Source organism: Chlorocebus sabaeus, chromosome 25, assembly GCF_047675955.1.
Source record: "Chlorocebus sabaeus isolate Y175 chromosome 25, mChlSab1.0.hap1, whole genome shotgun sequence".
Lineage (NCBI taxonomy): Eukaryota > Metazoa > Chordata > Mammalia > Primates > Cercopithecidae > Chlorocebus > Chlorocebus sabaeus.
Genome location: NC_132928.1, coordinates 80,056,818 through 80,070,547, shown reverse-complemented (window position 1 = coordinate 80,070,547; position 13,730 = coordinate 80,056,818). Strand labels below are relative to the sequence as shown.

Here is a 13,730-nt window from a genome sequence, read left to right as displayed (position 1 = left end):
ACCCCATCTCTACTAAAAGCACAAAAATTAGCTGGGCGTGGTGGCAGGCACCTGTAATCCCAGCTACTTGGGAGGCTGAGGCGGGAAAATCACTTACCTGGGAAGCCAAGGTTGCAGTGAGCCGAGATCACGCCATTGCACTCCAGCCTGGGCAACAAGAGTGAAACTCCGTTTAAAAAAAAAAAAAAAACAACTCAGAAGCCCTATTTCACTTCTTCCTGATTTAGCAATCAAGCTCTCTTTCTTAAGCAAGTCACTTAATTATTTAGGTCTCAGTTTGGAGTTGTTCATTATTTATTTCTTCAGTCACATAAAATACATCTTTCACAAGGAAATCAGTAAGTGTGTAAAGGAATAATAAAAATGTAGCCTGATTAGTCTTTCAAGTATTAATGCTTTTTATGTCTTCATTCAACAATGTTGTTTTTGTTTTTTGTTTTTTGTTTTTTTTGTGAGACAGAGTTTTACTCTTGTCACCCAGGCTGAGTGCAATGGCAAGATCTCGGCTCACTGCAACCTCTGCCTCCCAGCCTCCCAGGTTCAGGTGATTCTCCTGCCTCAGCCTCCCAAGTAGCTGGGACTACAGGCACATGCCATCACACTGGGCTAATTTTAGTATTTTTAGTAGAGACGGGGTTTCACCATGTTGGCCAGGCTGTTCTCGAACTCCTGACCTCAGGTGATCCACCAGCCTCGGCTTCCCAAATGCTAGGATTACAGGCGTGAGCCACTGCGCCCGGCCTCATTCAACAAATATTTATTGAGCACTGTGACGAGTGATTAAAGCATGAAGAGCATATGATCTCAACCTCCATCTAACAGGACAGGAAAGAGACTGTTAGAACAGAGCTGTGACTGGTACAATGAACGTCTGTAGAGAACATTACACACGCTATAGGTAAAAGAGCCCCCACCGCGCAGCTTCAGGGTTAGAAGAAGCCCATTGGAGGAGATGCTCACTGACTTACAATTCAAAATATTCAGTTTCTCCGCAAAAATGTCTTGAAAAAAACTTTTTAAAAATCAGGAATCTGTCAGAAAAGGGTGAAAAATTTTCCCAGTGGAAGGGACAGCATGAGCCAAGTTTCAGATGGAGAAAAAAAGATCTCAAGGTAAAGTGGTGAGAGATCTAATTGGAGAGGGGGCAAGGGCCAGAAACCAGAGATCCCAACCTCTGGGGGAAGTCTTGTGACTTTGTGGCGGTTCCACTTGATGGATTTTTGTGGAGGGGTGGGTTTTTTTGTTTTGTTTTGGTTTTGTTTGAGATGTAGTCTTACTCTGTCACCCAGGCTGGAGTGCAGTGGCACGATCTCGGCTCACTGCAACATCCACCTCCTGGGTTCAAGTGATTCTCCTGCCTCAGCTTCCCAAGTAGCTGGAACTACAGGCACACACCACCATGTCCGGCTAATTTTTGTATTTTTGTTAGAGATGGGGTTTCACCATGTTGGCCATGCTGGTCTCGAACTCCCGACCTCAAGTGATCCACGCACCTTGGCCTCCCAAAGTGCTGGAATGACAGGTGTAAGCCACCGTGCTGGCTCCACTGTTTTAATTCAAGAAGTAGCCTCACCAGGTCTGCTTTAGATGGTCACTGTGGTGGTCATCGAGGAAGTACCTGACTGAGGCAGAGAAACCAAGTTCCAGCACAAGGCTGAGACGGTCTTTCCTCAGCTTCATGGGTATAAAACCAGACAAAGAGAACTGTAGTGTGGATCCAGGATCTAGATTTTTGCCGAGAGCAAGAGGAAGGTAGAGAGGCAAGTATTATTCAAGTGATCAGAACTGAGATGAGGCTGGGCAGGCAAGGGAGACAGGAGAGGCTGATGGACCGGGCAGATTGAAGGCTTCATGAATCTACAGCCTGCATGTGACAAAAGAGTGATTAAGAGAGTGGGGAATCAGGACAGGAGGCCTTTAGAGGTACAATGATCATGACACTGGCAAGCTATAGTTTCCAATAACATATCATTAGTTCAAATACTGAATTGGCCCAGAATTAGGGTAAGAGTTTGATGAGTAGACAAAAGGTCTACAAATGTCAGGGCCGAGGGGAGGGAGAATGATTTAAGGCTTGGTCCTTAAGACAGGAAAGCTTTTTGTTTTAACATAAGAATTAAATGACAGTTCTGGAAGTGAATTAAATGACAGTTCTGGAAGTGACAGCGTGTGTTGGGGGCCGCCAGAGGCAGAGTAGGAGGCTGCCCAACATCATAAACCAAGCGGCCAGGTCACGGTAGAAGATGCACGCAGGATTTCAGGAGAAGCTGCGGCCTCAGGGAAGAATCGGGATTGAGTTAAGGCAAAGGCTTAAGGATTCAGAGAAAGGCCGAGCCTGTTGGGGAAACTTTGCCTGTTGGAAGATTCCAGAAGCCCTGCAGAAAATGTGGAAGGCAGGGGAGTAGTGGGAGTCTTGGTCAGGAGAGACCACAGCAATGGAAAGTGTGGGGAAGCTCAGATGACCAGAGCAGAAGTTCATTTCGGGACAGTCACCAAAGAGAGGTTTTAGTGGCATTTGGGGACTGAGGGGGTGCTCAGGGTTCCTAACTGGAATTCTATTGGATAATCGGTTCTTAGTGGACTGAGGCCCAGGTAGCATCAGAGATGTAGTAAAGGTGGCCTATGGTGGCAGTCAGCCTGTCCTCACCCCAGCCCACACAGCCCAAGGACCTGGTGGTAGGAAACCTCCTTTTAGGCAGGGACAGGTCCCAGCAAATCATCATTTCTTGGTGCCTAAGCTAAGAGGCTTGTATGTTTTTCAACATCTCCGATGACGTTGTTTATATATTACAGGATAAAGTAATGATCAGAGTAATATCAATGTTCTGTGCTGTCTAGTAAACTTCTTTCCCCAAACTAACTTAATTTCTTTGTTTTTACTATTTGGATATGATTTCTGCAGGACTTACTGGCCAGACTTGGATGCAAAAATAAGAGAAGCATTAGTTTTACGAAGCGTTAGAGTTCGACTCCTTATAAGCTTCTGGAAGGAAACTGATCCCCTTACGTTTAACTTTATTTCATCTCTTAAAGCGATTTGCACCGAAATAGCCAACTGCAGTTTGAAAGTCGTAAGTATTGTGTTGACTGTGTTACTAAATAAAAAGTGAATGCCCTCTGCACGTGTGTGAAGGCTGCAAGCATACACCTACGTGTAAACATCCAGTGAGAACCAGGATGGCAATCTTCAAACAGCACGTTAATTTTTTCAAAACAATCACATACAAAAAAAGGAGAGTGGAGCTCACGTTTCCTGATACCTTCTCTGTCCAGCCCTCTTCTCCCTTTCTGTTGCATCCTTTCCATTTTCTTTTTTCTTTTCTTTTTTTTTTTTTCTTGAGACAGTGTTTTGCTCTTCACCCAGGCTGGAGTGCAGGAGCACAATCCCGGCTCACTGCAGCCTTGATCCCTGGGTTTAGCTAATTTTGCATTTTGGGTAGAGATGGGGCTTCACCATGTTGCCCAGGCTGGTGTTGAACTCCTGGGCTCAAGCAATCTGCCCACCTTGGCCTTCCAAAGTGCTGGGACTACCGACATGAGCCACCGCACCTGGCCCTCTCTATTTTGCTTGAACTACCCCATTCACCTACTGTTCTTATTTGTAAGACTGTGACCAACAGAGCACTGGTGCGTGCACCAGCACAGACTCCCCCAGCCCAAAGCCTCCTAGTCTGGGTCCCCATGCTTGCCGCAGGTCCCTTGGGCCACATACTAATCCACCGCTGGAGACCTTGAGGGAGGTAAGATTGGGAATTGGGAATAGATCTGAAATGTGTTAATTCTCTAGCTCGTCTTTGACACTACTCCAATCCTCATCGCCCTCTTCCTCTGCTCCAGACTTGGTGCGAGCTATTCCCTCTGCCTACAACACTCTTCTTCTCCATGTTTACCCACCTCATAACCACTAATCCTTTAGGTCTCAGCTTTCCTCAACCCCCATGCAGTCATTCAACAAACACGCACTGAGAATCTGTCCTGTGGCAGGCTCTCTTCTAGGTAACCAAGCTGCATCCCTTGATTTAGGGACCCAGGGTATCAAGGGCTCTGCAATTAACTTTGACACATGGCTTCCATGATCGCCCTGACCCTGAATATCCCAAGGCCAGACAGGAGAAGAGCAGAACTGGAGGACTGTGTGAGAGGCACTTTTGGATTAGGCCTGGAGGTAGGGAACGTCCCTTTAGCCTTCATTCCACTGCCTGAACAGCTTTCACATGGCCATGCCTAATAGCCAGGGAGGCTTATGACCCTGTTCAGAAAGTCAGCTGTGTTTCCAGGGTGACAAAGGAATAGGTTTGTGAATCATCATGAGCTGAAGTTCCTGGTACACAGGATCCATTTCACTCGTCTTCCCTCGTAGAGAACCCTCACTCCCACCTCCCACAAGGGAGAAAACGCAAAGTTTCACGCAGTCACTGCACAGTCTTCCAGTGATGTGCATTTCTGGACATCGCGCCTGAAAGCGGTATATCATAGTTTGTCAATGTAAAAACTAAAACAGAACAGTAAGAATTCCCCACCGCTCACCAAAAAATACCCAAAATCAGGTTAAGGCTATCTCCCTTCCTGAGTACAGAAACAGGATAAGCACAAGGAAAACCGCCATTAGAAAGGGAAGGTTCGGAGGCCCATGGCAGTCCCTGGTCCACAGCAATTATAAAGCCCTTCTGGGAAGGTATTGTGAAGTCCTCATACTCCTGCTGGTTCAGACCGAGGACCCAAGGTTGTTTTAAGGCATAAACGGTTAAAGGAGTTTGGGGTCCTAGCATGAGCTGGTTGGTTTCTTGGGCAATGCAAGTTTCTCAGAAATGTAGTAGGTTCTGATGTACTTGCTTCTAGTTATTTCCATGTATCCATAGCCATGTCCAAAGTTTCTTGTTGTACATAATTCCCTAACTAGATGAATTATGCTTTCTACTTCATAGACTTCTCTCTCTCTCTAATGATAGGGTTCATTCAAGACCATCAGACACAGGTGGGAAGATTACCCCTATTAAAATTACACCAATTATTTCATCTTTTCTACAGGGCTCAGTCTTAACTAGCCACTTAAAGGATTTTTCATAGTTATTTTCTATTGAGTTCTAGGTACAATCAGCTTTCTAACCCTGTGAAATACCAAATTTCTGATCCATCTGCTCTCTATCATTTCCACTTATAAACTAGCCATGCCTTCCCTGAACCTATTTATCTCTTCTCATAAGCTTTTTAAAAGCACAACTAACAGGCCAGGCACAGTAACTCACGCCTATAATCTCAGCCCTTTGGGAGGCCAAGGCAGGTGGATCACTTGAGGTCAGGAGTTCAAGACCAGTCTGGACAACATGGTGAAACCCCATCTCTAGTAAAAATACAAAAATTAGCTGGTCGTGGTGGTGCACGCCTGAAGTCCCAGCTACTTGGGAGGCTGAGGCACAAGCATTACCTGAACCCAGGAGGCAGAGGTTGCAGTGAGCCGAGATTACGCCACTGCATTCCAGACTGGGCGACAGAGCAAGACCCTGGCTCAAAAAAAAAAAAAAAACAAAAACACAAATAACAACCACACACAGTACAAATAATTCATTTCCCCAGTCCCTACAGCCAAAGCCCTATTAGCCAAAGGTTCGGTGGTACTTGGTATGCCTTCCAAATAAATGCCGGTTATGGTTTTACCAAATAGTTTGTCACTATATAACATGAGATTTCATCTTTCCATCCTACAATACCAATTTACTTGCTGCCCGCTGCCCAATGAGTACCAGTGCTACATCATTTATTAAGCTTTTGTTGTGTTGCTGTTATAGCAGTACGCACTTCACATTGCCTGAACTTAGTAAGTACTTAATACTTTTTAAATAAGTGAAGAAATGTGTTATATTCATGAATATTCATGAGTATATACAGTTATCCAGGCACTGAGTTAAATGCCTTATATAGATTATGTAATATCCACAACCAGACAGGCAGACATGTGGCTTATGCCTGTAATCTCAGTGCTTTGGGAGTCCAAGGCAGGAGGTTCACTTGAGGCCACAAGTTCAAGACCTGCCTGGGCAACGTAGGGAGACCCCATCTCTGCAAAAACGCTTAAGAGATAATAATATTTACAATCACCCTGTGAAACAGGTACTTTCCCTATTTTATAGACATGAGAACTGAAGCTTACATTAGATGACCTCTCTCCAGGACACTCATGAGTAATGGGGCAAGACTCAAACCTAAGTCTTTCGAACTCCAGAACCTGAACTCTCAAACATGTCTCCAAGGCCCCAGCATGTAGAAGAGATCATTGCAGTCACAAAGCCCTTTTTAATCTTTCTTATCTATATTGAGAAACGTCATATACACCGAGGTGCAGTGGCTCACACTTGTAATCCCAACACTTTGGGAGGCCAAGACAAGTGGATCCCTTGAGGCCAAGAGTTCAAGACCAGCCTGGACAACAAGGCAACACCCTATTTCTACATAAAAGGAAAAAAAATGAAAACAAAAAATAGCCAGGTGTGGTGGTGCACATCTGTAGTCCTAGGGACTCGGGACTCAGCAGGTAGAGGCCAGGGGATCACTTTAGCTTAGGAGTTCAAGGCTGCAGTGACCTATGATTGCCACTGCACTTCAGCCTGGGGACAGAGCAAGACTCTGTCTCAAAGCAAAAACAAAACATCATCTACTGCATCTGCTCAAAGATACGAGAAGCTACACATCCAAATTCTATCCCTGAGGATCAAAAAAAGGTCAGATGTTTGTAATTCATTCATGCCAGTAAGATATTTTAAATTTTATTTTTCATGAAATTATTAATAACTTAAATTCATAAAAATGTAGAATTTACTGTAAATTTCCAAAAAGAATGCTTCTCACCTGTGTTTTCATTTTAATCTCCCTAATAGTCTAGTAACTTTGATGGATAATGGAAATTCTGATCTCTATTTAACTGGTTTTTGTAAACTGAGGAAATCATGCACACATCTGTGTAGTCACAAATCAGTATAAGCATTAGAAATAAAAACAGGACTGTGATTACTACCACAGATCTGTTTTCCAGGCCAGATTTTCAAATAAATGAAATAACCAGGAGTTGGATCAGGGTGCCAACCTGGGTTTGGAATCAGGTACCCAGGATCAGAGGAGAAGCAGGTGCAGTCCCAGGGAGTCAGAGACACAGGAGAATGGAGTCTAATTGTATTCAATACCTTTTCACAGACAAGAGAACTCTTGGGATTGATTCAGCTCAGAAACAGCTTTTTCCAGATAATTACAGTGGCATATGGAGCTCCAGGAAAAAGTGAGAAAAAGAACAGGTGTCTAGTTCACCAATGACTCACATGACGCTTGGTGGAGTTTTCAAAACATACATGTTGAATGAGTGCATGCATGACATACGAAGTCAAAGAAGGGAGCTAATAAAGGCAGAGTGATAAGAAAGATTCTGCAAGCCAGTGAGGGGACAGGGCAGAACCCAGGACAGTGCCCGAGTCCAAGGTGTGGTTAGCCATTTTCTGCAGGCGTGTGCTGGGGAAGGGTGACCACGGGTGAAGAGGCTGCCCAGTGAAGTCATGCACTCTGGAGGTCAGTACAGCCGCACTCAGAGGAGCCCCTGTTGTTCGCGAGGTCTAGCAGGAGCAGAGAGGACAGTCTGGAGCTTTTGGTATACCATATGGTGCATTTGCTCCAATCTCCTTTTCCAAATTCTCCTCTGGCCAAGTCACGGGTCCATGCCCACCTGCTGTTTCTTGACCCCCGCCCCCAACAGCACACCTGCCACTAGAGCACCTGCAGTTGAAACTTCCAGGGCGTGAAATGTCAACTGCTCTAAGAATTACCAAAAATTACAAGGAAAGTAGAATCCATCATTGCAACCTTTATAGTACTTAATCAGCCTCATCTTTTTGATGTTTTTGAACACAGATGGTCACTTTTTTTGAATAAACCAAACATTAATAGTTCACACGTAGCCATTTTATAAAACAGAGGCCATACACTTCTAAGCATCAATACAAGCCTAGATGGGCAAGAAGCTTATGGCCCTAATGTCTAGAACACAGATGGGTGATAAACTCTTCCAAGAAAAGTGGGGATTGGAATATTGCATAGAGCGTGTCTTCAGGAGCCTGGTAGTGCTGATAAAGCACATGGCCTGGGAACTAGGTAGGGAATCTCTGTCCTTAAAGGAGTGGGCACCCCCACCTCCAACCACCTCCAGGCCTGATGTGGATTTGTCTCCATGAGGGGCTCATGGAAAGAGAAAAGACTGTGAAGCACAAAATTGTCCTAGTCAGCTGATTTTTTTAGAGTTTTTTTTTTTTTTAAACAAACTAATAAATCCATTTTGAAATGTCTTTGCTGTCACCCACAGTGTATTAGGTGTCAGATAATATCAGTGAATAAAACCTGATTTCTGCTGTCATTTTAGTCTTCCAGAGAAAGCTATTTCCCCTCTTAAGGGCCATCTTTGACTTGCTAGGGCAAATGGGTTTCTACTGAAGCCTCGAGCTATGACTCTATCCTTGACTTAACTCAAGATGTATAGTTTATTCTTTTTGAAATCCATCTTGATTCTACAACAATATCTTTCCCAAAAGGAAACAGTCACACGTGTGGCCACGTGTGGTGATAGAATGTCTAAGCAAGGTAACTTCTGGCTGTTATTGGTGGTGATGCTCTCAATATTCGTGTGACCTCATGAATATAAAACCGTGACTTAAGAACATTCACGGGTTATTAGGTCACTTTGAAGAGTCCAGAAACCAATGCAGATTTTGCAGAAGACAGGAACTGAGGACACTGGGTGACACAGGTGTCACTGTCTATAACCGTGGGGATATGGCCCTGAGAGCCACACAGATCACATGCTTACCTGCGTTGCGGAATAGACAGTTTTTAGGTAGATTTTGATCTCTGCACCGTGGGCCTCAAGGGTTTTACAAAAACTCAAAATAGAACTTCTGTCGCTAGAAGGGATCTTAGCGATCATCTAGCTTGTCACCGTTCTACCACGCTAGGGGAGGGGAGTCCAACTCTCATTATTTCCTCAAGCCAAATGTGAACACTTACGGTTTTAAAACTGCAAATGACATCTCCTTTTCTAGGTATCATGCCATTTTCCTCCCTGCCTCTTCTTTCCTTTAAATACACATGATTCTATAGCTGTGGACATTCCAAAAGGTTCCAGGCAGTTCTGAAAATACTCACCATTTTCCCATATAGGGGATAACTGATATTTTCACCTTTGACTATGTCTTCCAGTGAGCTGAGTCATGGAGTTCCATGAGTTTAGCCACAGTTTAAGCCTTGTCTGAGAATTTAGCAAATTCCGCAGACCCCTAAGGCGTAGCCTGGCCGTTCCTGCAGTCATACCCCTTCTTTTAGCTGCCCCATTCCTGGCCTTGGGTGAACTGGAAGGTTGTCTTTTGAGTCCATAAAAGTTGAAATTCAGAATTCACGGTTTGAAATTGTGATTTTTTTTTTCAGTTGCCTATCAAAAGAGCTCCTAGACTTAGGTGTTCAGATGGAAAAGTATTTGTTCCTATGGTAAAGTCTCTTTTGACCTTTGCAAATCCCTAGTTTAATCAGCTAGTCATTGACGTAATGTGTGCAACATGTAAGAATACTCATTCCGTTCATTGCCATGCTTGACAGAAAGCACCCTGAGGCATGCTTCAAATGCCAGTGCACCCTGAGGAACAAGACAATGTGAATTAAACAACCTTCTGGCCCTTATCCTGCTGAAAAAAGAAAAGGAATTTTGTGTTCATTTTGTAGCTTAAAAGTGTTCATGATATACCTAGTTGAGCATGCTAATTTTCTCTTGTTGCCTATTTAGATTTGAGAACAAAAATCGCTTCATCTATGTGAGGTCATAAGATTATGGCTTTAATAACCCATCATGAGGTCTATTGTTGATACTCGGATAATACATTCTTTTGTGCTCTTGGACGAGACCAGAAACGTTCCTCTTATTTACCTGTTTTTGTCTTACAGAAATTTTTTGATCTGGAAAGAGAGAATGCTTGTGCTACAAAAGAACAAAAGAATCACACCTTTCCTAGGTTAAATCGCAACAAGTACATGGTGACAGATGGAGCAGCTTATATTGGTAGGTGTGAGGGCTGTGAGGCTCCCTGGGTGGGGGTCGCCCAGGCAGTGGTAGTCCAGCTGTGCTCCACGGTATGCCCTGGGGAGGAAGCAAGGCCTTGGGAACCACTGCTGGTGAATGGGGGGAAATGGAGATCAGGAAACAGGACGGTGAAGACAGGGAGCTCATCACTCAAATACCTCTTTCATGGCCTGATTTATATACTAGAAGGCATAGAAGACACCTTTCCATAAATGGTTTACAGAAATTTTCTGGTCCCATTGCCAGATGTATAGGCAGGGATGAGAATGGTTCATCAAAGGTGTGTCCTGGCACTGGAACAAGCAGTGTCATCCCCTTGCCCACAGCACCACAAGCCAGCCTGACATGAGTGATGGGGAGGCAGACAGTGCTGAAACTCTCAGTGCCCAGCCAATTATCCCATCCCTGCCATCTTCCAAATGTCCCACTCTGTACAATTTAACTTGAACTCTTGAAACCTCAGTTTTCTCATCTGTAAGATGGGGCTAATAATAGTAACTACTTCATTGGATGAAGTGTAGAAGAGATAAAATGTGCAAAGTACCTGGCACATAGATAATACCCAATTAATGCTAGCTATTATTAAGGTAAGAGACCCAGGTGCTGAAATCATTCTATAATGGTGTAATTATTAATATATCAAATCTATTCTAATTTTCCATGATATATATGAGTCCATGGTAACCTTTTAACTAGTACTATCACAGGCAGTTAAAATGATCTATAAGAAGGTACATAAATCCAAAAACAGCAGTGCAGTAATTACATTGTACAGATGAAATGGCAGCCTCAACACAGAAAAAAACATGTTCATGGAATATAGAAATACAAAATCTGTATCAATTTTTTTTCAAATTCAGTGAGTAAAAAATAGACCCTTTTAACTTTGTAAAGCACTTGATTCATTTCTCTTGGCAACATCATCAATAGGGAGGGCAGCTTTTATCATCTGCAGTTTACAAATGAGGAAACTTGGACCCTAAGACTCAGAAATACAGATATTAGGGGGATGGAGCCAGGTCTGGCATCCAGGGCCCCCAGTCATCTCACCCACTGCCACCGGCCCCAGCAGACACTGCCACTGGCCATGTGGGGAGTCACTAACTCCCAGGCTCAGTGTGAACATATTTTTTCCATTTTCAATATCACATTAGAAGAGCATATTAGAATATTTTAAAGATGTATATCTGGCTGGGCACGGTGGCTCACGCGGTAATCCCAGCCATTTTGGGAGGCCAAGGCAGGTGGATCACCTGAGGTCAGGAGTTCAAGACCAGCTTGGCCAACATGGTAAAAACCTGTCCTTACTAAAAAATCCCCAAAAAATTAGCTGGACATGGTGGTGGGTGTCTGTAATCCCAGCTACTTGGGAGGCTGAGGCAGGGAGAATTGCTTGAATCTGGAAGGCAGAGGTTGCAGTGAGCTGAGATCATGCCACTGCACTCCAGCCTGGGTGACAGGGTGGGACTCCTTCTCAAAAAAAAAAAAAAAAAAAAAAACTAAATAGGCCGGGGTACCGTGGCTCACTGTTGTAATCCCAGCACTTTGGGAGGTCGAGGCAGGTGGATCACCTGAGGCCAGGAGTTCAAGACCAGCCTGGGCAACATGGTGAAACCGCGTCTCTACTAAAAATACAAAAATTAGCTGGGTGCGGTGGCACATGCCTGTAATCCCAAGCTACTAGGGAGGCTGAGGCAGGAGAATCGCTTGAGCCTGGGAGGCAGAGGTTGCAGTGAGCCAAGACTGCACCATTGCACTCCAGCCTGGGCGGCAGGGCAAGACCCCATCTCAAGAGAGAAAGGGAAAGAAAGAGAGAGAGAGATTGATCCTTCTGGCCTTCTGGTGGTGCTGGAATATGAGACTATTGGCCAGGTGCGGTGGCTCACGCCTGTAATCCCAGCACTTTGGGAGACCAAGGTGGGCAGATCACAAGGTCAGGAGATCAAGACCATCCTGGCTAACACGGTGAAACCCCATCTCTACTAAAAATACAAAAAATTAGCGGGCGTGGTGGTGGGCGCCTGTAGTCCCAGCTACTCGGGAGGCTGAGGCAGGAGAATGGCGTGAACCTGGGAGGCGGAGCTTGCAGTGAGCCGAGATCACACCACTGCACTCCAGCCTAGGCGACAGAGCAAGACTCCATCTCAAAAAAAAAAAGAATACTGTTTCATTCCTGTTGTCACTCTCAGTGACCCAAAATGTGATTATTTTGATTTTTCTCATGTGCACCAGCTTATGGAGAGTAATATGAAATCAGCTGCAAGTGATTAAAAACAACCTCAAACCCATTTAATAAAAAATGGGAACTTTTCACTTAATCATCAGGGAACCCAGGGATGGTTCAGGTTTTAGGCACGACAGGACTGAGGGACTCAAATCTGGATATTTTACATGTGGAATTTACTTAAAGTGAGATGTTGTATGTCCATTCAGCAGTGACTTGTACCTGTATCTAAATGTTCTTTTGTGGGAATTTTTTTTTAAAAGGAGGGGAGGGCTTAAAAATTAAAATTAAAAAAATAAATACCTGAAACTAGGAAGTTTTTTAAAATGTACTTTTGATGAATTAAGTGTTTTAGGCCGAGCATGGTGGCTCACACCTGTAATCCCAGCACTTTGAGAGACTGAGGTAGGTGGATCACCTGAGGTCAGGAGTTGGAGACCAGCCTGGCCAACATGGTGAAACCTTGTCTGTACTAAAAATACAAAATTAGCAGGGTATTGTGGCACACGCCTGTCCTCCCAGCTACTCGGGAGGCTGAGACAGGAGAATCGCTTGAACCCGGGAGACAGAGGCTGCAGTGAGCTGAGATCCCACCACTGCACCCCAGCCTGGGCGAGACAGAGAGAGACTCCATCTCTAAATAAATAAATAGACCGGACACAGTGGCTCACACCTGTAATTCCAGCACTTTGGGAGGCTGAGGTGGGTGGATCACAAGGTCAGAAGATCGAGACCATCCTGGTAACACGGTGAAACCCCATCTCTACTAAAAATACAAAATATTAGCTAGGTGTGGTGGCATGCACCTGTAGTCCCAGCTACTCAGGAGGCTGAGGTAGGAGGATCACTAGAACCTGGGAGGCGGAGGTTGCTGTGACCCAAGATTGTGCCACGGCACTCCAGCCTGGGCAACAGAATGAGACTCCTTTCTCAATAAAATATTTAAAAATAATAAATATTTTAGAGTGAGACAAACCTATATTTGAATTCCAGCACTGACACTTACATGCTGAAAAATGGTAGAAAGTCACATAATCTCTGTAAGCCTCTATTTTCTAATCTGTAAAGTGGGGATAATAGCACCCGCCCTTCAGTGGTGTTACGAGGCTTAAACAAGATAGTATATGAAGACCTCCTAACACTCTCTCTGTCCTGGCTCTCCCCTGTCTTCTTCTCTCTATAATGCATTTTTAAATGAGTGAATTTTACACATAATATTTTATCACAACGTTAATTCCCTAGACTGAAGCATAGTTCTAGTATAAAAATACTCAAAGAACCTTAGGAGGAAAAAATCCATCAATAATTTAAATAATTATCAGCATGTTCTGATCTCCCAGGTCATCACTGAGATACTTGCTGAGAACGCGGAGTTGAGAAAACTCCACAGTGGACCTGGAACGGAAT

The 13,730-nt window shown here is 44.3% G+C and overlaps 1 protein-coding gene across 3 annotated transcripts in view; it reads left to right on the top strand.

Annotated features, from left to right (window-relative positions):
• The window catches only part of PLD5 (phospholipase D family member 5), a 422,420-nt gene that overhangs the window by 397,382 nt on the left and 11,308 nt on the right, over positions 1–13,730 (top strand). For all 3 annotated transcript variants that reach the window (XM_007989952.3, XM_007989953.3, XM_037986077.2), the window contains 2 exons: positions 2,903–3,071; positions 9,964–10,078. In XM_007989952.3, coding sequence (XP_007988143.1) covers positions 2,903–3,071; positions 9,964–10,078 — 284 coding nt within the window. The remainder of the gene's footprint in view (positions 1–2,902; positions 3,072–9,963; positions 10,079–13,730) is intronic.